The following is a 26177-nucleotide window of genomic DNA, read 5'->3' as shown; positions in this document are numbered from 1 at the left end:
AGGTATTTCATTAAACTTATGATGCAATGTAATACCTCCTTAACTTGTACACAACTTATGCCAAACGTTGTATACAAGTTATTTGATTAGGTATTGTTTGTCAATATCTCAAATTATTTTTGAAGAAAACTTTATTTTTTCCTTTTATGAACTCATTTCACTGCTTGCTTTTGCAATAAAATGCCCAAATTAAAGCCCAATTCGAGGCCTTCTCCTTAATTTATGTCCCTAACAAAAAAAATACCAGTATCTTACGCACTCTGCCTAAGCTGTTGATATATGTGCTCCAGTGGGCCATCAATTTCACTAAAGCTCGCGAAGTTCTTTGCGAAGCTGGCTGCTTCCGCGTCACGGTGGATGTGCGGAAAACGATTACGATCAGCGTGTGCGTCTGTCGTTACGTTACAGTGTTTAAGTAATCCCTTATGGCTCCGCGCAGAGCAGGCGGTACTTCCTTCGTCAACACGCGGATATTCCGGGGAGTGACAGTTGGAAAGGGCTCAACTCAAGTCCCGATTTCAGTCTCAGTTTCAGTTCAGTTTCAGTTCAGTTTCAGTCGCAGTTTCGCCCTCCCAAATTGTTACCCCCCAACATATTGAAAGAACGCTCTCCGGGGGCCCTTTAATCGCAACAAATGAGATTATTGAGGCGGAATAAGAGCTCTTCAAGCAAGACTGTGAGCGCCAGAACTGGGCGCAGTCAGTACACAACTCATCGCTCATGACGCGGGTGGCGGCGACGGAGATCTGGAAGCTGCCAAGGCTCGTCAATTTCCCCGGTTCGTGTCCTTGTCCTCTTTTGCCGGCAGCCTCCCCGCCAACGGGCTTAATGGAGGTGGTAGTGAAAGTGAAAGAAATCGTCGGAGTAAATAAATTAGAAATAATCACATTTATCCAGGCCTGGCGAAGACGTGGTGGTACATGGTAATTCACTCAAAAAATTGAAGAAAATGTCTTGGAGTTTCAGGAGACTTGCTTTGGGTGCGTTTTCGTTAAATTAACTTTGTAAAAGTTTGTGAAATTTAATTGTTGTTTGAGAATACTTATCGTAATCGACTAAAGATGTGTAGAAGTTGCACTTACCTGAAAAAAGAAAAGAAAAACATTTTAGAATGTTTTGAAGAAAATTTGTAAATTTAATTCCTAATAAATAATCCCTTCTTTTTTTCTAAGAAGAACCAAAATATCGTTCCAGCGGTAACTAAAGCCATCCAACCTTTCCTTTCAAACCCACAGTGTATTCTGACACGTGTTTTCCTTTTTTTCAGTAAGCCAAAAAGTGGCCAACGAAACCTCGCCTACGGCAGCACGGAACCTTTCGTGGAACTTTTAGATCTGCCGAGAAAAGAATTAAGCTTTGGCAGTAAAATTCTTATCTGAGGGTTTGTTAAAGACATCTAGTCGCCTTTTTGGTGAAAATGCGTATAAATTTAGAAAAAGTGCGCTTTAACAAAAAAGTTTATGGTTTAATACGCTTGATAAAAAAAAACACTTTTTGGTGAAAGGCGCTTAAACAATAAAAATATTTTGATAAAAGACGCTAAAGGCAAACAATAATCCGATAAAAGGCGTCTAAAACAAAAATTTCCAGATAAAAGCGTTGGCAATTTTCAATGAAATGCGCTTTAACAAATCTGATAAAAGGCGCCTAAGAAAAAAAACATTTTGAAGAAATACGCTTTAGACCAAAAAGTCCAGACAGTTGACGCTCAAGATAATACACTTTTGATGAGAGGCGCTTAAAAAATAAAAGCTACTAACACCGTGAGAAATTTAATTTTAATTTTCCTGGGACAGACCACTAAATCATACTTATGACAGAAAAAAAAACACAAAAAACACCTAAAAAAATTAAAATTAAAAAAAAGTCCTTTTAAAATGCAAAAGATTTTAAAGTTTTCTTTTCGATGATAGGCACTTTAATTTAAAATCGAAAAAAGCGCCGACGACAAAAAACGTTCAGATGAAAGGCGCTTAGAACAACATAGTTTTTGGTTAAAGACACTAAATAACATACTTTTTGTTGAACTTATAAGTATTCTCACAAAAGGCGCCATGATCCGATGAAAGGCGCCTAAAAGAACTCAAATCCAATGACCAAAGATTTCCACATGAAAGACGTTAAAGTAAATAGTCTTTTTGATAGGAGGCGCCCTGGGAGGGAGAAGCGAAGAGGTCTTCTTATTCTTATTCATTTTCTTGTTGTTGTTTTTGTTTTTTGTGCAAGATAATTTCTCTTCCCATTTAAATTTCCAGTCAGTCGTCATCTGCCCTTCTTGACAAAACAAATTTTCTTGCAGCTCATTTCAAAATAGTGCTCAAGATCGTGCATGACTCATGTGATGCAACTTTCTCCGCGAATTTTTTTTTTTTATTCATAACTTATTTTTATTCGGTCCTCTTCGGTGCCGAGACGAGGGTAGGACCGCAAATCATGAATGTGACATAAAAAATAATGAAAATATTTTTTTCAACTAATGACAGCAAGGGTCATTTCACACCATACTTGCAGGACATGAAACCACAGAGTAACACAGAGCGAGCAGTCCGAAGAAATGTCGTTTTATTTTTTGGCTCAATAAGGTTTGCTGGTAGCAGGCGTGCGATGTACCACAAAGTGGAACCAAAAATCGAATGGCAGTAGTGACTCTGCCTTACTCTGTGATGAAACCGATCACTTTTAATTAATCTGGGTGGGTTTGCTGCTTTTCAACTGGGTGCTGAACTCGTTGAAGATCCTCCACAGCTCAGCCGAACTGTAGAGTACCTCCTTGCCTTGTTCCTTCGTGACTCCACAGGCGTGAGGGGCCAGTATTTTGTTTGCTGCTTCCTGCTTGTCGAAGGCGATCCTTCTGTTTTTTTCCGGAACCGCACCAGACAGCGGAGGAAACTATGCCGCCGTGAGCGCCGGTACTGCCGGACTTAGTTTTCTGTCATTTTCCTTTCTGGTTGCAATAAAATGCAAAACCCGAGCATTGGAGGAAGTAAAGTGAATTCGCTGTGACATGATCATTCTTCCGAGATGCCGGCTTTGCAGAGCGATTGTTTGAAAAACGGTGGCTTATCTTAAATTGGGTACTAAAGCCCTATGTCAATTTTTATGAACAACGGTAAAAAACACGATTAAAAACCATTTCTGATCACTTTTTTTTTCATTTTAATGCAAAAAAAAATATTGACAAGACAACATTTTTTCGATGGATCAACTATGGTCCCCTTGGAACGAGTTGTCAAGTAGGAGCTTTTCTGTCAAGAAGGACCGCGGGGTTAATTTTTCAAAATTGATTTAAAAATCCATTTCAAACTCTTTGTGGTCGTACAAAGGGTCATTGTACTCAAAAAAATAAGCTTTATCGCTGTAAACAATAATATCAGCAATCTAAGCTTCATTTTAGGACCCAATTGAACGATCTTAATTTTTAGGCAAATTTTACGTACGATGATTTTTTTCCATAAAAAAAGAAAACGTTCCGCTTCCTTTCTATTCATGTCAACCTCCAGCTCGCCGTTTTTTCCCGCTTTGTTCCTATTTCCATCCAGAGAATTTTTTTCACTTCCTCCACAGCTCTGGTTGTATTGAACGATTTATATATTTAAATACATTGGCTAACTACTACTAACTTAATAAGTCTTAGTTTAAGCACATGTATGTAAGACATTGATGTATAACATTGATTGATTCATGGTCACATTGGAAATATATCTCATGAATATATATTTTAAACTAAATCTTATCAAAAATAAGCAAAAATTGAAAAATAAATAAAGTTAATTATTTTATTTTAGCCGAAATTGTCTCAGTCCGAAAAAACATTTGCAAATTTAAAAACTTTTTTAAATATATTTTGCTAACAAATACAATACTGCTCTAACCAAATAAGAACAGTAACAAAAATTGAAGGCGGCTCTCACTGACAGTTCGCAAGTGGCTGACACTGACAACTAGGTGTATTCTTCTCCGCCCGACTCAGGAGGCGCCTAAACAAATCTGATAAAAGGCGCCCTTACGACAGATGTTTTGTTAAACGACGTTTAAGACTTATAACTTTTTGAAGCAAAACGAAAGAACAAATAGGACCAGTTGAAACAAAGTAAAGACACTCTTTGATGAAAGATGCATAACATTAAAAAAATGTCATGAAAGCTTTAAACACAAAATATCAAAAATGTGTTGATGAAAGATGTTAAATACCACAAACTTTTTCAAGACTTTTTGCTAAATGGTTTTTAAATCCAATTATTCTGATTAAATGCGCTTAAGACCAAAAAAACATGACCCGATGGATGGCGCTTAAGACATAAGAGTTACTTAATGTATACAAATTAGACCAAAGATAATGAAATACGCCAAAGACAGAAGACTTTTTGCTGAAAGGCGCCTAAAATGAGAAAATATTCTGATAAAGGTTCTACCCGGATAAACGAAAACTATATCGATTCTGGTGAGGAACTTAAAAAAACCTTATGAGATATGGTCACCATTTGTAATAATGTTTTTTGGCAGACTTAGAAGATCATTTGTCAAATGGTTACCATAACTTAAATAGTTATTTTAAAGTTTGCAATAGTGATTTTTTTTCTTGATGACTTTGAAAAACTATTTGAGGATGTTTACTGAAATGGTTACCATATATCATAAGGTTATTTTAATGTTTGTTATGGTGAATTTTGTTCTTGCTGACTTTAAAAAACTATTTGTGGACATTAACTGAAATGGTTATCATATATCATAAGGTTAATGAGAAGTTCAAATGGTTGATCTCCATACGCAATTATCATATAGAAACATTAAATAACCATTTGAAAAAAAGAGTTTCAATTTGCAAATAAGTTTTCCCAAAAAGGAATAGATGAAAATAATGAACAAAAATTTCAACACAACCAGAACCAAATGTTCTTGTTTTTGCGCATTAATCGCAAAAAAAAACAAGGACAAAACAATCTGAAATAAGACATACAATACTTTTTGAAACTGCAAAGAAGTGATGAAGAAGCTTTGGAAAATAAAAACAGACTTAAGCTTCGATTGAGATTTAATCAATTTTAAGAAGAAAACGATACTTAAACCACCTCAGTGCTTTCCTCATTGCGGATGAATACATGCAAGTAAAATGCTTTAAAAGCTTACTCACGTTGATGCCATAAAAGCTTAGGCTAACGAACTCTTTGCTGCCACCTATTGGAAAATTGAAGAATCATTTAAAAAAGCACTGTGGTGAAAGATCCGGCCTACGTCATCAACCGGAATTTTTGCAATTTTAATTTTTGTATCTACAAAAATCTTTTTTACAGCATAACTTTTGAAATACTTAACTAAACATCACCATATATCACCATGAGGCCTAAACGGACAAAATAGGTTCAACCAGTCCCGAGATAATCGAGTGAAATTATTTTGATCAACATCCAACCACACAAACAGACATTTGCGCAGAAATTGATTCTGAGTTGATATGTTTACGTGAAGGTGGGTCTAGAGGTCAAATTAAGGAAGTCATTTTCGAGTTATCTTACAGCTTTTCCTTGCTGAGGTGAGGAAGGCAAAAAAGGCAGAAGGTTTGTTTTATTTTAAGCAGCTTTTAATACAAAAGTCATTTGCTGCCGTTTTGGCAAGACGTTGGACATTGAAGTGCGGGAGTGAATGAGCCGGAGACATGATCAACAACAGTCGGCATAAAAACAGATTACCTACATTAAATGAAAATTTTAATTGTTAATATGGTTTTGGAGTTGAAGTTGGACCACTGACAAGGAGAATCTCGTGCAACTTGCTGGCCTCAATCAGACGTTCAACGTCAGATTGTGCTGATGTCTTCTTGCATGATGGTATCTAATCCGAGGAAATTCTAAATCAACGGTGCACAGGTGGCTAATTCTTTTTAAATACTAGAATTTAAGGTAAAAAGTTCTTGCTTCGCACTGGACGGGAATTAAAATTTAAGTTACCTCAGACATTGTGACATAAATGACACAATCAAAACAAATACCGAAAACAAACAAATTTTACACGAAGCAGAAGAATTGCTAGAAAATCTACTAAATTTACACACGCTATCGAGAAGTTAGTAATTAAATCAACTTAAATCTATTTTATTACGGTTTGTATGGTATTTATATTTAGACGTGTACGGTTGGTGTCTTGGATAACATAATTTGGCTAGATTATGCATGATTCTTCTGTAGCGTGCAATTTTTTTTGCTTAGCTTTGTTTTGAATGTCATTCCTCGTTATTTTTCATCCCCTTGAGTGGGTTTCACGCAATTCGATTTACGGTTCGCAGAGATTCTGGAAAGTAGTTCAGGTAAGGAAGTGCAGCTTAGAAAAGATCTTTCTTCTAGTGGACCGATTGGCCTACCTTGCTGAAGCATCCACAGGAAATCGGTCCACAGGCGACCGGAAGCTGGAGTAGCCAGAGTTGTCCCCAAAGGCTTTTGTTTGGTTCACGAGATATGTATGTTGCGGTTCTGGTTTTCATATAACAACATATTTACAGATTCTACAGTACATGATCCTGGCCAGTTGAGTTCTTCGGAAATTAGTTCAAGAGACGTGCAGATCGCCCCGCTGGATCATTCATTCCAAGTTTAAAGTAAATTTCAATTATTGTGTTTAGAAACTGTGTGTTTGAGTTTATTGCATCTTTGCAGGTACTGGATTAGGACATGCTACACGACCTTCGCCAGATACGACTAGAGGCAGTGGCCTGCTTCTGCTGTTCCATCGGCTTCCGTTTCGCAATTTCAGGAACGCCCCCGCGTGTGTTTCCGCGATGTCGACTAAGCGCTGCAAGGTGATTGTCAAGAGAATTCGTCGAGAGTTCTGCGCTCATCGTGGTCTGCGTAGCCAGCGTTCATGATGCCGCGTCAATCTGGCCATTGTAATACCATCAGCTGGAGGAGCTTTGGTCATTGGCGCCGGCGTAAACCGCTTCCAAACCGACGATGTCCGACGACAGAGAAAATTGATTCATCCGTGCGCCGCAGTCGCTACAGCCGGCGTCTATCATCGTCCAGGACAAGTACAAACACAGTGAATCACCGTCGCGAAGGATAAAAATGCATTGCAGAAGGGTGGCTTCCCGGTGGGATGCATATTCCCGGTCGTGAGCGGAGGCGACGGAGTAGAAGCAGATCGAAGAGTTGCGATAGGAGTCGAAGGAGGAGTGTGAGTGGAGTAGAAATGTGGAGAGGAGGCCGACGCCACCTGCGATGGCCTGGAAGATTGATTCGGACCGCAAAGTCGAGAGCGACGAGGTGCTGCTGAAGAATGAGAACCCGGCGATTAGGAGGACGCTTGACTTGCTGACGTCAAAAACCGGTGGTGGGTACATTCCGCCGCAAGGTTGTGGATGATGCAGGCGTAGATTACGGACAAGACTTCGGCGGCGTACTAGCGGATCGTGTGGGAGTCGTTGAAGAACTCGGTTCACGTTTTTAAAGGAGGTGGGCCAAAAGCTGATGGAGGTTCCGGCAAGGGTATCAACGCGATCTTGCAGATGTGGAAGAACATTATGCACGAGGGCAAGCTTGCCAAGCGCGTTCTGTACATTATCTAGAGCGTGACATAACCGGAAGTACGGTTTCAAGGATCACGCGACATGACGGATACGCTGGAGCTGGTCAAGGAGGACGATCAGTTTGCGCACCTGATCATGCTGAACGAGGCCACCGACACGCAGGACATCTTGAGCAAGTCTCCAGTTTTGAATTTTACTGTCCAATTCTAACTTTCAATTTATTTCCTCCAGACGTCTTTAATGTGGACGCGTAAATAGAATGTTTTGAGATCGAGTATTTGTCACTAAAAACTTGCTAGATTTAGTTCCGTTACTAGTTCTTGAGGAGGGTCTTAGGCGTCTACGGACGGGGAACACCGGACAGAGGATGCACGAGGCCGGGAACATCAACAACAGCTTGATAACGATGCGAACATGTTCGGGGATTTTGCGTGAGAAACAGATGACGGGAGGCAACAAGAAGGTGCCGACCGTGAGTCGAAGATGACGCACCTGTTCAAGAACTGCTTTGAAGGCGAGGGACAGGGCGAGAGACACGTACGTGTACCCGCGGACCGAAAATTACGATGAGACGGCGCATTCAATGAAATTTGCCGAGATGACGCACGACGTGCCGATAGCGCGACCGACGCCGGTCAATCTGGACGTAGGACTCATGCCTGACCGTTGCAAGGCCAACCAGCTGTACAAGGTCGCGCTGAGCGATATCGAGAGACGCTACGGCGAAGTAGAGAACAAAAAGAGATTGATCTGGGACTCGTTTTCAGCCTTGGTTCGAAATTCCCCGAGCTGAGCGTTCCGGAAGCAAACAAAAAATTACCCAGGAGTTGATTAATACCCTGGAGAATTCTAAAGCGCATGACACTGATCGACGAATTCGACGCGCGCCAGGACACGAGGAGTCCAAATGAATCTACGCAAGATCGAACAGGACAACGCGGTGCTCAAGTAGGATTTCTCTATCAAGGGCGTGCTCGCCTTTCATTTGATTCGATAATATAAGCAAATAAATGATTTATATTTAAAATGAACTCTTCGAGCAGTGTATTATAAAAACAAATTTTCAACAGTTAATAATAATAATAATATTTTGGATTCAACACTAATACTATGCCTTGCGCGCTCTCTCTTTTCTCTTCTCTCGCTACGCTTCGTTACCTGCTCTCGCGCAGGCAAGCGCAGCGCAGGCAAAAACAGTCTGAAGTGAAACGTTTGTGCGGCTGGTCGTTGTTTACGTTTTGTGCGCAGGTATAATTTTCAAACAAATCATTTAATTTACCAGATACTTTGTTTATATTTTTCTTGTAAATCATTTCAGCGCCGTGGAGAACTTGATAAAAACGGAACAGCTGGTGCTGGAGAATTCGAACGGTAATCAAGAGATCTTGCCGGCAGCCGGCCGACAATATTGTTCCGCCGAGGATGCGACCAAGCGAACAAACGATTGGCATCAATCAATCTGAATCATCAGATAAGTACATATGATATTTGAATATTATATTCATCTTGATACTTTGTGATTTTTTTCTTCTTACTTTTTCAGGTTTGGACGATTTTGGCAGTAGGATCAACTAAACACAATCAACATTCAACTAGAATTTAAGCCGCTAAAGTTCAAATATTATTGCTGTGAACCATCCGTCAAAAAGTGAACAATTCTGTAAAAAAAGGTAGGTAAAAAATGTAAGAAAAACTTTTAAAAACTATTTCAAAACTATTTCTCAAAAAGTAGTAAATTTGTATGATAAACTTTAATTTACCATTTGAAAACTATTTCTGAAATAGTGAAACTGGGAAAAATTGTAGGATAAACCTTAAATAACCATATGAAAACTATTTCCAAAATAGTAGCGCTAGGTAAAAATAGCAAGAAAAACCCTAAAAAACCATTTACAAACCCTTTCTAAAAAAGTAGACGCAAGGTTAAAATTTGTAAGAAAAACCTTAAAATACTATTTAAAAACCATTTCTCAAACAGTAAAAACCGAGAGAAAAAGGTCGCTTTTTCGCGAAAATTAACTTTATTTTTATCATTACACAAATGGTAATTTGACGAAACGTTGTTCGAGGATTTTTAAGGTTACCGTTGCTAACCACCCTCATTTCAGATGGTCGAACTTTATGAAAAATGGTTTGGTACCATTTCCGATATGGTATTTTTAAGGTTTTCCTACCATTTTTCAAATAGTGGTTACGATCTCTGAAATGGTGAGAAAACCATTTAACACAAAGTTTTTTTAAGGTTCTCGTTTATGCGGGTAAAGACGAAATATGCTCAAATAAAAGGCGCTTAAGTCCTTAAAAATGCAAAAGATGTTAAAGGCAGTTGTCTTTTCGATGAAAGGCGCTTAAATTTAAAATCAACGCTAATTAATAGACTTTTTTGTAATAAGTGCCTTCTAATTCTGATAAAAGGCGTCTAAAACGATAGATGTTCTGGTAAAAGACGCCTAACACAAAAACATTCAGATGTAATTCGTTTAAATCAGAAGACTTTTTGAAGAAAGGCGAGTAAAAAAACTGTCAATGGTTGCTTAAGACAGAAGCTGATCCGACTGAAGGCGCTTTAAACAAATTAGTGTCTGATGAAAGGCAATTTGGACCAAGGATGTTCAGATGAAAGACGCTAAATACAATAGACTTTTGGAGTAAAGGAGCATAACACTTAGAAGATTCTGATAAATGGCGCCTAATAAAAAAGCTTTAAGCCAATGACGACAATAGACTTTTTCATGTAAAATTTAAAGACAATAGACTTTTAAGTATTTGATTTTTTGAGACTTTTTAGTAAAAGGGGCTTAATTCTAATAAAGGCGTTTAAGATAAAGGATGATCCGATAGCGTTAGACAAAAGAGTTTTTTTTTCATGAAAGACGCTTTCTACTAAAATGTCGAGAAGAAAGACGTTGGAAAAAATAGGCTTGTTGATTAAAGGTGCTCAAAATAAAAAAGATTCTGATTTAAGGCGCATAAAACGAATGATTTTTTGATGAAAGGCGCTTTAGGCCGAATATATCCAGATGCAAGACGGAAGGGACAATGATGAATGGTATTTAAAATATAAAAAATGAAGTCGTTTTAAGGCGCCAAAAAGATGTTCTTTTAAAGGCACTTTAGACAAAAAGGATTCTGATAAAATACTTACAAAAGAGTTACATCTAAAATGTGTTTAATTCAAAAGAGTTTGTGATGGAAGACACTTGTGCTGAATACAAAATGGATTCTGAAAAATAGCGCTTAGAACAAACGAGTTTCACAAGAAGGACTCATTAGCCGAAACGAACTTTTAAGTGAAGTTGAAAAAAAAATCAGCATTTCTTTCAGTGCACCACTTGTAATGACTCCACAATTTTGGGGTCACATTCGTCGTAGTCATTGACGGATTCCTAGCGGGGGTGGTCCATTTTGGCTTTGCTTTCTCGGCCATCAAACAACCCTGTCATGCCTCTGCTTTAAGTGGAACATTTTTGGGACCACCCCCCCTCCCCTCCCTCGCTCCTTTTCCTATTTCAAACGAATTTATGTCCTCCTGCCCCGTGCTTCCGACAAATGGGGACGAGCATTCCATGAAGTACAAATACTTTCCCAGTGTATTTCGGAGAATGATGAAGGAGGGGTTGCCTCCTCTCGCATTTTTGGCGCGTCGATCCGAAACCGTGATGAGTTTCCACTCGTTGTATGTTTGTGTTCAGGAATGTCTGTTTCATTCAAAATAAAGCTCGTGATGTCAGGTAATAATTCCACCCTGCAGGGAAGAGTGAACGAGTGAGCTCCTCCTTTTTGCTTCTACACACGTGAGCAAACTAAAGGTGACACGTGGAAAAAGTTGTGAGTAATTGAGTGAGAGGAGCGAGCTGGAAACTTTAACATTTTAAGGTAGGGGGAACTCGCAGAGAAGGGTTGTGTTTGAGTAGAACATACAGGAAGATTGATTGCTTCGTCATTTTCCGGGAAAACTAGGAAAGTGCAATTAATTGAAAAACTTTTGTTCTTCAAATTAAGTTATGTATCCATTTGTACAGTAATACATTTACAAACACATATTTTTTTTAAGGAATTCAAACCAGAAAAAATACTTTAACGAATCTGCCTTTTTCCAGTTGAATGCCACGAAAAGCTGAAACACCATCCACATTCTCATTCACCGTGGAACAAGGAAAAGTCCTCCAAAGATAATCTAATTTTATGGCGTCGCATCGCGCATGCAAACGAACGAATGAACGTGTACGAGAATTTCGCCCAAAAGTGAGACTGATTCATAATTTTTGGTTCTTTTTTTATGTAGCTACTGTTGCTTGTGCCAACTTCATCATACCATCCTGGGTGGTGCTGGTCTTCCGCCTCAGGATTACGGTGCAGCAGAGTCCACACCGGATATGGCAGCACACGAACCGGGAGTGACGCATCATACCTTCCATAGAAGGCGTTGTCGGCCTTGGAGGTCGTGCGTAAACTACGTTGCCACTCTTATCACGTTGTCATGTCTATGTCATACGTAATAATTGAAACTCGAAACAAAAAATTCAAAAAAAAATTAAAGCGCGTCATTTATGGAAAGACCCCAGGTGGTTTCCTTGCTAGGAAAAAAAGCTGGAAGAGCCCCTCCGCGAGATGGATTCGGAAATTCATTTCCGTTGGCACACGGAAGCTCATCCCAACAGCTGAAACCGGTTCCACTTCATTGTCATATCGGCGCGGAAGGCCGAAATGTCTCGCTTTCAGGACTGTCTGGTTTGCGTGTTTTTCGGGCGGAGAGTGAGTGATTTCAGCGCTGAGAGCATTGGTGATTTAATTTGATCGTTTATCTTGTACAGGAAGTATGAAAACAACGGGTTTTTTTTTTCAAAAGAAGGGTTGACGTTGAGATTTTGATGATCTGATTCATTTTCTTAAGTGTTACTCATTGTATTTTGTTTTTTAGCCCTCAACTTGAACAAAAAATGTCAAGTATTTCAAATATTTTAAATATTTTAAGAATTTCATTTAAGTCTTTTAACTATTTTAAGTATTTTAATTATTTTAAGTATTGGGTAATTCTCCACCAACTCACACGTAATCGGAAAAAGTTGCCCCGACCCCTCTTCGATTTTCGTGAAACTTTGCTCTAAGAGGTAATTTTGGTCCCTGATCACGAATCCGGAGTCCATTTTTCGATATTTCGTGACGGTGGGGCGATTCGACCCCTTTTATTTTTCTGTTTTTTTACTAAGACACGTTTTTCAGTGATTTTACAACAGTGAGCTCACAACCGTGAAGAGATAGAATTTTGGTGTCAAAGGGACTTTTGTGTAAAATTAGACGCCCAATTTGATGGCGTACTCAAAATTCCGAAAAAAACGTATTTTTCATCAAAAAAGTTAAAAAATAGTTTTAAAATCGCTGCCATTTCCCGTTACTCAACTGTCAAAAATCGTTAGACATGTCATTTTATGGGAAATTTAATGTACTTTTCGAATCTGAAATAACCCAGAAGGGTCATTTTTTCATTTAGAACAAAATTTTTCATTTTAAAATTACGTGTTTTTTATAACTTTGTAGGGTTACACCCCTTATGAATATATATCGAAATTTTTGTTTTTGTCTGCTCTACAACTTTGTAGAACATTGTTACACTCTAAAATGTAACCCTGCAAAGTTAGAAAAAACACGTAATTTCAAAATAAAAAAAATTGTTCAAAATGAAAAAAAATGACCCTTCTGAGTTATTTCAGATTTGAAAAAGACATTACATTTCCCATAAAATGACATGTCTCACGATTTTTGACAGTCGAGTAACGGGAAATGGCAGCGATTTTAAAACTATTTTTCAACATTTTTTTTGATGAAAAATACGTTTTTTTTCGGAATTTTGAGTTCGCCATCAAATTGGGCGTTTAATTTTACACAAATCACTGAAAAACGTGTCTTAGTAAATAACAGAAAAATGAAAGGGGTCGTACTGCCCCACCGTCACGAAATATCGGAAAATGGACCTCGGATTCGTGATCAGGGACCAAAATTACCCCTTAGAGCAAAGTTACGCGCAAATCGAAGAGGGGTTGGGGCAACTGCTGTGTGAGTTGGCGGAGAATGACCCTATTTTAAGTATTTTATGTATTTTAAGTATTTTAAGTATTTTAAGTTTTTTAAGTATTTTATGTATTTTAAGTATTTTAATTATTTTAAGTATTTTAAGTATTTTAAGTATTTAAAGTATTTAAAGTATTTAAAGTATTTTAAGTATTTTAAGTATTTTAAGTATTTTAAGTATTTTAAGTATTTTAAGTATTTTAAGTATTTTAAGTATTTCAAGTATTTTAAGTATTTCAAGTATTTTAAGTATTTTAAGTATTTTAAGTATTTTAAGTATTTTAAGTATTTTAAGTATTTTAAGTATTTTAAGTATTTTAAGTATTTTAAGTATTTTAAGTATTTTAAGTATTTTAAGTATTTTAAGTATTTTAAGTATTTTAAGTATTTTAAGTATTTTAAGTATTTTAAGTATTTTAAGTATTTTAAGTATTTTAAGTATTTTAAGTATTTTAAGTATTTTATTTTTTTAAGTATTTTATTTTTTAAGTATTTTAAGTATTTTAAGTATTTTAAGTATTTTAAGTATTTTAAGTATTTTAAGTATTTTAAGTATTTTAAGTATTTTAAGTATTTTAAGTATTTTAAGTATTTTAAGTATTTTAAGTATTTTAAGTATTTTAAGTATTTTAAGTATTTTAAGTATTTTAAGTATTTTAAGTATTTTAAGTATTTTAAGTATTTTAAGTATTTTAAGTATTTTAAGTATTTTAAGTATTTTAAGTATTTTAAATATTTTAAGTATTTTAAGTATTTTAAGTATTTTAAGTATTTTAAGTATTTTAAGTATTTTAAGTATTTTAAGTATTTTAAGTATTTTAAGTATTTCAAGTATTTCAAGTATTTTAAGTATTTTAAGTATTTTAAGTATTTTAAGTATTTTAAGTATTTTAAGTATTTTAAGTATTTTAAGTATTTTAAGTATTTTAAGTATTTTAAGTATTTTAAGTATTTTAAGTATTTTAAGTATTTTATTTTTTTTAAGTATTTTAATTTTTTAAGTATTTTAAGTATTTTAAGTATTTTAAGTATTTTAAGTATTTTAAGTATTTTAAGTATTTTAAGTATTTTAAGTATTATAAGTATTTTAAGTATTTTAAGTATTTTAAGTATTTTAAGTATTTTAAGTATTTTAAGTATTTTAAGTATTTTAAGTATTTTAAGTATTTTAAGTATTTTAAGTATTTTAAGTATTTTAAGTATTTTAAGTATTTTAAGTCTTTTAAGTATTTTAAGTATTTTAAGTATTTTAAGTATTTTAAGTATTTTAAGTATTTTAAGTATTTTAAGTATTTTAAGTATTTTAAGTATTTTAAGTATTTTAAGTATTATAAGTATTTTAAGTATTTTAAGTATTTTAAGTATTTTAAGTATTTTAAGTATTTTAAGTATTTTAAGTATTTTAAGTATTTTAAGTATTTTAAGTATTTTAAGTATTTTAAGTATTTTAAGTATTTTAAGTATTTTAAGTATTTTAAGTATTTTAAGTATTTTAAGTATTTTAAGTATTTTAAGTATTTTAAGTATTTTAAGTATTTTAAGTATTTTAAGTATTTTAAGTATTTTAAGTATTTTAAGTATTTTAAGTATTTTAAGTATTTTAAGTATTTTAAGTATTTTAAGTATTTTAAGTATTTTAAATATTTTAAGTATTTTAAGTATTTTAAGTATTTTAAGTATTTTAAGTATTTTAAGTATTTTAAGTATTTTAAGTATTTTAAGTATTTTAAGTATTTTAAGTATTTTAAGAATTTTAAGTATTTTAATTATTTTAAGGGTTTTAAGTATTTAGCAAAACATTTTGAATAGAATTAAAAAGTTTTTGGCACCCACCTGAACTTCTAAGCTCGAATTTTTATTTCGAAAACATTTTGCACACCCTGTTTTGCATACATTGGGAAATTGGAATAGCTATAATTTTATCGTTATAAATTTGTGATTTCTGTTTTCTTATATAATAGCTAGCTAGCTATTTTGAATCCTTAAATGGAAACATCCTTTTCACTTATTTTCAAACTGATATACTGCGAAGCAAATCGCTCTTTGTAGTCTACTCCGAGAAATTTGCTCAATTTTTCGCTTCTCAAGTCATATGTTTTCCAGCGCACAACCCCATCACTTCCATTGTACTGATGCGAACAAACAATTTCAATTTCCCATGAAAAACCAACTTCCAATATCCCGCGCAAGCCACGTACGGGGAGCACTCCCAAGTCACATAAAACTCAATCCTTTCACCCTTCGAAAGACATCTCTTCAAGTGATTGAACAAAATAACATCCGTGCAGTTTCCCTCTGAGCTCGCTCTCAAGATGTATTGCACACGCCAGATCGGTTCAATTTTATGAAACTGCTTGACTTTAGTGAGCCAGCAGCTCGCATCCTAGCAAAACTCCGATTTCGTCCCGAACCTTCCCCATGAATGGGACGCGTGGCGTGGCAGAGATTTATTGATTACACATCGCCCTTTCTTGTAAAGCTCCGGCAAGGGCAAACTTGAATAAAGTGGAACATTCAGTCTCGAAGGAGATCGATCGAGCAGTGCTTGTAGTTCGAATTGGTTGCTGCTACTTCTTTTTTTTCGGGATGGGATGAAGCAAATTTGTTGCATATTTTGTTGTTATCTTTAATCAAGGTTTTGGGTATCAGAAAGGATTATTCTTAGGAGTAAGTATATTTTGATACCGTCGATGTGCCACCCGAGCCACATTATTTAAAATGCATTTCCCATTTCAAACTGCAATAAAACTTGGCTGTGACGCTGCAGAGAAGCCTTTTTGCAGCAATTTGTTATTTTCAAACAACTTTTCCTTATGTTGTTCTCCCTCACGTGCTCGGACAGGTGTGACACCGATTTCAACCTCCCATCAAATCTCACCGCTGTGTCCGGGGTCCAACTTTTCTCCAGGAATTAAACCCATTAGTGGACAATTATGGCGTCGTTAAAATCTCGCATCCTCTGGGCCATAAAAACGGACCAAACCGGCACGGCACAAAAGTGAAGGGAAAATGGGTGCACTTTTGTGAGAATGCATCTGCCCTGGAGCTTATCACATCCGAGGATGCGGAGATTCTGGACCAGTGCTAGAATCCAGCTGGAAAGAAGTCCCATTTTGTCGTCAGATTTTCTTTTATTTCTCTTACGACTCAATTTACTTTATTTTATCACTTAATTTTACATTTTCAACATTTTATTCTGGCTCTCGATGGGCAGCTCTCCAGAAGCATGCTGCTGCAGTGTGTTCATGGAAAACGTGCCCTTGGGGATCATCTGCACCAAGAAGTAGGTTAAAGGGAAAAAGAAATATGCTACTGGGAGGAAGCTCAGCTGGTTAGCTTTTTGGCCGTCGTTTTATTGTTATAAGCTTTTTGTCTACCTTTACGACGAGGGGTGGACTCAATTTTCAAATTGTTTTTGATAATACTTATTTCTAATCAAATTAAGATTTGATTATTATTAGATTTCCAATCGTTCAAACTTTTTTTCCGTTTTTTGTCGCAAATATTGCTAATTGTATCGGGACCAAGAAATTCTATACATTTTATTTTATATTTCTCAATTGAATTTTGATCATCCTAACCAATTTTGATCGTGATACCAATAATTCTTTTTTCAGTTGTTCTTCTTTTTTCTCTTAAGATTGTAAAATAATAAAATTTAAAGTAATAAGCTGTCCAGCAAAGTTCGAGAGTGAAAATTAAAGATATTAAATAGTAGTTTATGCAACTAATTGCAGAAAGAAAATTTGTTCAGCACAAGTCGTACATTTATTGAACGAGGTTTACCGAGTTTGATAAATACGAGGAGTGCTGAAAAAATCATTTTTTGCAACGAGTTGCTTACATTTTTTGGCAAATCCGAATAATGCTTTTTCAATGGAATATGAAAAATATTGAAAAATGTTACTTTTCGATACTTGTGCTAAAAAATTCAACTTTTCAGCACTACTTTCAGTGCTAAAATGTAGAACTTTTTTAATTTTCCATTAAGTTATTTTTGGCAGAGAAGAGAAGGCCGTTTCGTCGCTAGAGAATGACGTGAACAGTAAGTAGTTTAACGACGGAATATCAAAAAGAATATTTCAAATAAACTTAACAATAAATTTAAATTTACACAGCAAAAAATTGTGTTAATTTGGAAGGTGTAATTTTAGAAGGTTGTGTATAAACTCTTTTATGATGAACTTTTACCTCTATATAGACTGAAAAAGCGACATTTTATTTAAAGTATTTGCCAAACACCTCCCCCCCCCCTTCTTCCTTCAAAATTAGCCCGAAAAATCAGAGCGCAAAAAAAAAATTATTCAAAGATCTTTAAAACTTCTATAGAAATTAAATTGAAATGAGCTGAAATCGATTTGGAATGCAGTCCCCTGCGTTTAGAATCATTTAAAGCACGTTTGGGTTGACGTAAAAATCATTTGAATTTTTGAAAATTTTCGGTTTTTTTTGCTCAAGCTTTTGTTTTTGTCAAATCATACATTTTTTGAAGTCTAATGCAAGTCAACTGAACAAGTGTAAATAAGCAGTTTAGAACACTTTTTGCACTTAAATGTTGAGACTATGGCTTATTTTTTCAATTTTTATATTTTTTTACAACTTCTAATTTGATGTTCCATGGGATCAAAAATGTAAAAGTTTTGTTGAATCAAAGTTTTTTTTTGTGTAGAGAAAAACGTTATCAAAACTGAGTTTTTCCTCTAAAATGTAAAATGTAAACTAAAAATCAACTTAAATGACACATATTTTTTTATACAGAAAAAACGGTAAATGTTCACTCCTTAGCTTAGACGTTGCTAAAGTCCAATGCATGAATATGGCTTAAAAACAGAAACAGAATAGTCCCTGTATTATAAATTTTGAAATCAGTGCTCATAACTTTTAACAGTGTTGCCAGATCTTTATTATCTTTTAACACTGGAACGCCCAACGCATGTCCAACTTACACGGACGACCAAGCCTCCCAAAAAAGGTGGAACGGTAACTTCAACTCGCTGGTTCTCGGGCATTACTCAACCAATTGGGACGATTCTTGTTTCCAGTGATTTGTAAGAATGTCTAGAAAAAATATCGTTCCACCTTTTTTTAAAACGACTCCGCGGAATTTTTGGCGAATTTTTTTTTTACACCCGAAAAACAAGTTGGAACGATCTTTTCGATCGCAAAAATTACAGATTTGATCAAATTAAGTTCTGCAAAGTTTTAGGATCATCTAGACATCCTAACAAATCACTGGAAAGAAAAATAATCTTGATTGGTTGAGTTTTGCCCGAGAACCATTGAGTTGAAGTTACCGTTCCAACTTTTTTGGAGCCTTGGGCGTTGGAATGTTAAGAAATGTTTTTTTATTGAAACAATAAAAAAATATCTAACTCCATTTGCTAAAACGAAAACAATAACAACATGTTGGAATAAGTGCTATGACTCGTTTTACAGTATATCAAAAAAAGTATTTACACCCCTTGGACACTATGCACATTTTGTGATGAAACATGGAAACAATTTTCAGTTTGACATAAACCTAGTACTACGTCAGGAATCAGGAACTCATGCCAACAATTTAGCTACAAAAAGCTCATGAAAAGATGATTTCTATAAAAAGTTCTAAAACAAATATTATTAAAAAAAAATCAAAAAGGTGCCAAAAAAGTTTGTACGCCTTTCGAAAAATTAATATAAAAAAAGTTATTTGTTGACAAATCAGCATAAATCCAGTCTCTCGAAACCCACGTATTTAAATACTTAGGTTAAAACGTTGTTATGGTTTCGTTTGAGCAACTTGCCAAAAATATATGGACTTTCGTAATTGTTGTTCTCGTGGATGAAACTTACTATTTGCTCAGGTATTTTAGAACGTGGGTTTTATAAAACACCTAGATGTTTGGGTATCCAAAGATCGGACATTTTATGCTCTTTCCGATGCCACATAGGTTGATTTGTGAATCGTATTTTCCGACGACGTAATTTCGGGTTGGTACGAAATTCCAACGAAAAATCTATTCTATCGATACAAAGATCCCCAAAACGGTGTTATATCCACTCCAAAATGTTTATTTAGCAATTCTATGGTAATATATTGACATTTAGTTAAATTAAAAGTTTGGATAATTTAGTCTGTCTTTTATACTAAGTAGTTAGTAAATTTTATATTCAATCCAAATTATTTTTTCAATCAGTCTAGGATCTCTATTTGGAGTTCGGATACTGGATTTATGGTGATTTGTCAACAAATACAAAATTATTCATGTTTATTTTTCGAAAGGTGTTTTCATTTTTTTTTATCAATTTTTGATGTTCAAATATGAACACCAAACAGTAAGAATAAATGTACCCCTCGCAATTTCCCACTACTTTTACAGAGTTCGTTACAGCACACAGCACCACAGCTGGTTTGCAAAACTTTTCCGCCCATTTACAGGTCCGCCCTCCCGCTAGGGCAGCTGGTCCAGTCTCGCCTTCAGCAGCCCCAAATGGATAGTAAAAGAAACACCTCTCTAGAACCAGAAGCAAAAGCGTTCTGCCTTTTTCACACCCAACTATAATACCAGATGGCCGCCCAGCCCAGACAACACCTTCCGGCACTTCCGGCCGGAGGGCTGGAGGAGTCAAGTGGGCGCCCGGAATTACACTTTTGTTCCTTCGGGACTCGAAGTTAAAATTAAATTCTTCCATTCAGCGCTCGTGTCTGCTGGAACTGCTGCTGCCGAGGGGACCCACGTTCACGTTCTGTGAAACAATTTTCCTCATCGAAAGTGTGGCCAATGTGCACATTTAGCATACCTTGGATTTTCCAACAAAGAGTGCACCTGATTATAAATGATAATGTGCTCAAAGTTGGATTGGAATAAAAAGTTGAAAGTTGCAATTTCCACCATTACAATCAAAAACCATTGTGAATGGGGGAAAAATGTTGAGGTGCAAACTACACTCTATGCAAAGCAATTACATTACACTCGGTGCTGTTAGATTAAAAATACGAGAGGAAGCCAGAACAATCTTGGCCCATCAAGGGCAATTTTGTGCAGCATCTCTCCGGCCGGAGATTTGAACTTTATGCCAACTTGGGCGAATAAATAAAAAAAAAGCAAAACTTTGCACCATGGCGAGAAAAAAGCTCCTCCGAAAAACTGAGCTGATGACAGCCCGGGGAGTGTGTAAATTAACGACCCAAGGCCCAGAACCACATCATCCGGAGCATCCTCCTTCATCTTCTTCTTGGTGCAGCATAAATAAGCTAGGGGAAAATGCTCTGCTGGGAAAGTGTGTTCAAGTGCAACGAGCGCACGTCATAATTTTACTCTATTAATGCTAATGAAGCAACATTTCCATAATTTTCATTAGTTTCGTTCGAGTGCGAACTATTTTCTGGGCGTTGAAGGGAAGAGACGAAAAAAAAAATCTCCGGAAAGTTATGGGCGCATAGCTCAACAGAGGTTGAGATTCTACTGCAGTTTGGAACTGTTTGCTGCAGAGGATCATGTTTGGTGAAACTTGTTTTGGTTGAACTATTATTTTACTTTTTTAAAATGTGGGCAAAAAAAATGATGTCTCATTTTCGGTTAGTAAAAAAATATGCTTTTGTGACGAGTCAACCCTTTTGCTATACAGTTAAAAATCTTGTTAATATCACATCTGAGAATGAGTACATATTTTATATAAGAAAAATGTGTAATTTGCTATCTAAAAATTTGTAAATTTACCACTTCTCTGTTGTAATTTCCTTTTTTCAGTCTAAATTGTGGTAATATTACATCATACAAGAGGTAATATTAAACCTTCCAAATTTACAAAAAATTGCTGTGTACAAAAAAATCATGGTAACATTACATTTTGGAAGAAGTACATCTTTTAAGTCTGAAAATGTGTAAATTTATCGCTTTTCTGGTTCAATATCTCTTTTTCAGTCTAAAGTGATTTATGTATAACGTATTTTTGGACTTTTTGACAATTAATTTGAAAATTGAAGAAATTTCATAAAACAATAATGCAAAATCCGTTTAGTTTAAAACTGTATTGCTGGAACTATTTTTTAAAACTTATGCTAGTTAAACAACTGTCCTGGTGTAAAAATAATGATATGCTCCATTTTCAATGAAATAATGAAGTGTGCCTTGTTTTTCCATTTTTATTAATTTTTTAGCCTTCGACCTCAAACAAAAATCTAAAAAATATTTGCAACTTCCTTATGGGACCATCCATAAACCACGTGGACACTTTAGGGGGGGGGGGGGGGGGTATGGCGATTGTCCACGATCCATACAAAAAAGTTTTTTTTTGTATGGACAATTGTCCACGAAGGGGGGGGGGGGGGGGTAAGAGATTCCCAAAAAAGTGTCCACGTGGTTTATGGATGGTCCCTATAACAGGGTCATTCTCCGCAAACTCACACAGCAGTTGCCCCGACCCCTCTTCGATTTTCGTGAAACTTTGCTCTGAGGGATAATTTTGGATCACGGGATCACGAATCCGAGGTCCATTTTTCGATATCTCGTGACGGTGGGGTGGTATGACCCCTTTCATTTTTCGGGTTTTTTACTAAGACACGTTTTGCAGTGATTTGTAGCTCGCAACCGTGAAGAGATAGAAATTTGGTGTCAAAGGGACTATTGTGTAAAATTTTTTTTTTTTTTTAATTTATATTTATTCAAATTTCTTTTCCATGTACATTCATTCAGTTAAAATATTATTGAGTGTCCAATCACAAACGATGACTTTTCACCTCAATTTTAAATACTAGCAACTTTCATTTATTCATGAAATATTGTAGCTTTCGCTATTCAGTGATTTCAAATGTAGGAGGTCCTACATGTACAAAAGGGAAAAGGGATACCTTAAAACTAACTTATAAACTATATAAAGAGCGGATCAATGCAGCTGAAGACTGCAATGATTTTTGTCGAAATGCATCAATTATCTTATTGGACATAACATCCAAAGTGTCAATTTCGGCTAATTGATGAAGTTCACTGGTGCTGAACCAGGGAGGAAGTTTCAGAATCATTTTCAGAATTTTGTTCTGAATCCTCTGAAGTTTTTTCTTCCTGGTTAAGCAACAGCTTGTCCAGATCGGCACAGCATAAAGCATGGCAGGTCTGAAAATTTGTTTATAAATTAACAGTTTATTCTTGAGACAAAGTCTAGAATTCCTGTTTATAAGTGGATACAAACATTTAATATATTTGTTACATTTAACCTGGATACTTTCAATGTGATCCTTGTAAGTAAGGTTTTTGTCAAAACCAAGTCCAAGATATTTCACTTGATCCTCCCACTTTAAATTTACCTCATTCATCTTTATAATGTGATGACTTTTTGGTTTAAGAAAATCAGCCCTTGGTTTGTGAGGGAAAATAATAAGTTGAGTTTTTGCAGCATTTGGAGTAATTTTCCATTCTTTCAAATAAGAATTGAAAATATCCAAGCTTTTTTGTAATCTTCTTGTGATGACACGAAGGCTTCTGCCTTTGGCGGAGATGCTTGTGTCATCAGCAAAAAGTGATTTCTGACATCCTGGGGGCAAATCAGGCAAGTCAGAAGTAAAAATATTGTATAAAATTGGACCCAAAATGCTTCCTTGAGGGACGCCAGCACGTACAGGTAGTTGATCAGATTTGCTATTCTGATAACATACCTGCAGAGTACGATCCGTCAAATAATTTTGAATAATTTTCACGATATAAATCGGAAAATTAAACCTTTTCAATTTCGCAATCAAACCTTTATGCCAAACACTGTCAAATGCTTTTTCTATGTCTAGAAGAGCAGCGCCAGTAGAATAGCCCTCAGATTTGTTGCTTCGAATTAAATTTGAAACTCTCAACAACTGATGAGTAGTTGAATGCCCAAGGCGAAATCCAAACTGCTCATCAGCGAAAATTGAATTTTCATTAATGTGCGTCATCATTCTATTAAGAATTATTCTTTCGAATAATTTACTAATAGATGAAAGCAAACTAATGGGCCGATAGCTTGAGGCTTCAGCAGGATTTTTATCCGGTTTCAAAATCGGAATTACTTTGGCATTTTTCCAACTACTGGGAAAATATGCCAAATCAAAACATTTGTTGAAAATTTTGACCAAGCAACTTAAAGTTGCTTCTGGTAATTTTTTAATTAAAATGTAAAAAATGCCATCCTCACCAGGGGCTTTCATATTTTTAAATTTTTTGATAATAGATTTTATTTCATTCAGATCCGTATTAAAAACTTCATCTGATGAAAATTCTTGTTCAATATTGTGTAAAATTAGGCGCTCAATTTGATGGCGTACTCAAAATTCCGAAAAACGTATTTTTCATCAAAAAAAGTTAAACAATATTTTTAAAATTGCTGCCTTTTCCCGTTACTCAACTGTCAAAAATCGTGAGACATGTAATTTTATGGGGAATTTAATATACTTTTCGAATCTGAAATAACCCAGAATGGTCATTTTTTTCATTTAGAACAACATATTTCATTTTAAAATTACGTCTTTTTTCTAACTTTGCAGGGTGACATTTTAGAGTGTAACAATGTTCTACAAAGTTGTAGAGCAGGCAAAAACAAAAATTTTGATATATAGATATAAGGGGTTTGCATGTATTCTTCACGAGTTATCAAAATTTTACAGTTTTTTGAAAAAGTTATGATTTTGACCATTTTTGACCAGTTTTTCGAATTTTTAACCCCTAAAACTCAATCGTGTGCGTTTGAAAGTATTTTTTTCAGAATGTTCAGCTAACTTTGCATAAGAATGACCCCTTGGAAGATTGTTGTGACTCGTTCATTACAAGAATCAGAATTTTTTTTTTCAAAAAAAAAAATAATATTTTTGTGGTGAGTGGGTGTATTCGGCTTGTTTTTTTTATTTTCGACAAATCCCCACATACAAGCAGTGCACAAACCACAACAATCGTCCAAGAGGTTATTCTTAGGCAAAATTAGATGAACTTTCCGAATTTTTTTTTTAAAAGCACACGATTTAAAATACTTTCAATAGCACACGTTTTAGGGGTTAATAATTCGAAAAACTGGTCAAAATGGTCTAAATCATAACTTTTTTAAAACACTTTTTTGTAAAATTCTGATAACTCGTGAAGAATACATGCAAACCCCTTATGTCTATATATCATTTTTTTGTTTTTGTCTGCTCTACAACTTGTAGAACATTGTTACACTCTAAAATGTAACCCCAAACTAGATTGATGATTGATTTTTGTCTTATTTATGTCATTTTCATAGATAGACTTTGCATAACTATTTATTTTTAATATTGCGTAATTATATAACGATGAATAAAACTCTAATTTGGTTCAAAGTTCAAAACTTCAACAGACTGTTTTATTATTTCAAAACTCCCAAAAACCACCTGAAATGAATAGCAAATTCTCTTGTCGTACATTCCACGATTGCAAACCTGCAAAAACCAACCCTTCTTCAACCAACCCTCAAAATCCCCCTCCAATGAAATGCCACCAGCAATAATATAAAACATTTAATAAACCGTAATAAAATCTCACTGCGTTATCTTACGTTCGCTTTTTAGCGCCACGAGCTTTTTCCAAGAAAGCTCTAGCGCACCCCCTTCTCTCATGTGTGGTTTTTGTGAGCAAGTATGTTTTCATTTTTCTTTGCTGCTGCTGTTCCTGGCAGCCCGGAAATTCATACCCACCCCGAGCAGGGGGGGGGGGGGAAACATAGTATAGATATGCGATGAGGATGAGCCACTTGAGCTTGAGAGGGCTTCTTTAGACGGGCCGAAAAACTGCTTCAGCAGGCAAAAGCTTGCGGTTTTTCCTGCCATCAGGGCTTGGGTCTTCTCAGCAGAAATGGGGTGGTACTGATGATAGTTAGGGAGAATCCAATTAAAATGGACATTAAATTGGAAGTTATTTGATTGCAGCAAAAAAGAGTGTGCAAACTTTTTCAAATTTTCTAGCTTGCAATTTGCAATTTAAAACTTTACAATATGTGATGAATACCACCCTTAAAATTTTTCCAAAAAACCGAGACAGGCAATATAAATACAATTTTAGGCTCCTCTCCAAGCAACTTTTCGAGGAGAGTATTTATTTAAAAGTTTATATATTATATTTAGCCTATGCACAAGCAAAAACACCACTCAACAGACCAGAATCTCTGCATTCCTTTCTGCTTTTCACATATTTGTGCAAGCGGGAAGAGGAAGGCTTGCGGGTTATGCCCTGTCTGTCTGAATCTGGTTTTCGGGCCCATCATATGCCACGTTGTTCCCGGTAGTCAAAGGTCACAGTCTTTCGTTCCATTTCGCAGGGCCTCTGTGTGTGATCTTTGCGCCCCGTCGTCGTCGTCGTTCAAACTAAACACTCGGCCTCTCGGTCACCCACAGTCGTCGTTCGATTCGACCTCGGTGAGGAAAAACTATGGAAACTTCACCGAGAATCACGGAGCGAGAAGAGAGTGTGTGTTTTTTTGCTGGGATGTCAGACTTTGGGAAAAAAGGACGGCAAAATATACTCCAAGGTACACGGCAATAATGTTCCAGGCTCTATTGCTTCGACGGGATTACTCTTGTTGTGAAGAAAAGTGGTTGATTTGTATTCAATTTTGTAAAAGAGGTTTGAACGTCTTAAGC

The 26177-nt window shown here is 35.6% G+C and overlaps 1 protein-coding gene across 1 annotated transcript in view; it reads right to left on the bottom strand.

The window, feature by feature from the left end:
* Positions 1-916: 916 nt before the first annotated feature.
* Positions 917-26177, bottom strand: part of LOC120415661 (irregular chiasm C-roughest protein-like) — a 458525-nt gene continuing 433264 nt past the window's right edge. The window contains exon 5 of the mRNA XM_039577245.2: positions 917-1082. Coding sequence (XP_039433179.1) covers positions 997-1082 — 86 coding nt within the window. The 3' untranslated portion in view covers positions 917-996. The remainder of the gene's footprint in view (positions 1083-26177) is intronic.

The sequence above is a fragment of the Culex pipiens genome, chromosome 2 (genome assembly GCF_016801865.2).
Source record: "Culex pipiens pallens isolate TS chromosome 2, TS_CPP_V2, whole genome shotgun sequence".
NCBI classification, from domain to species: Eukaryota; Metazoa; Arthropoda; class Insecta; order Diptera; family Culicidae; genus Culex; species Culex pipiens.
The sequence above is the reverse complement of the archived record's forward strand: the minus strand, read 5'-3'. Positions and strand labels throughout refer to the sequence as shown.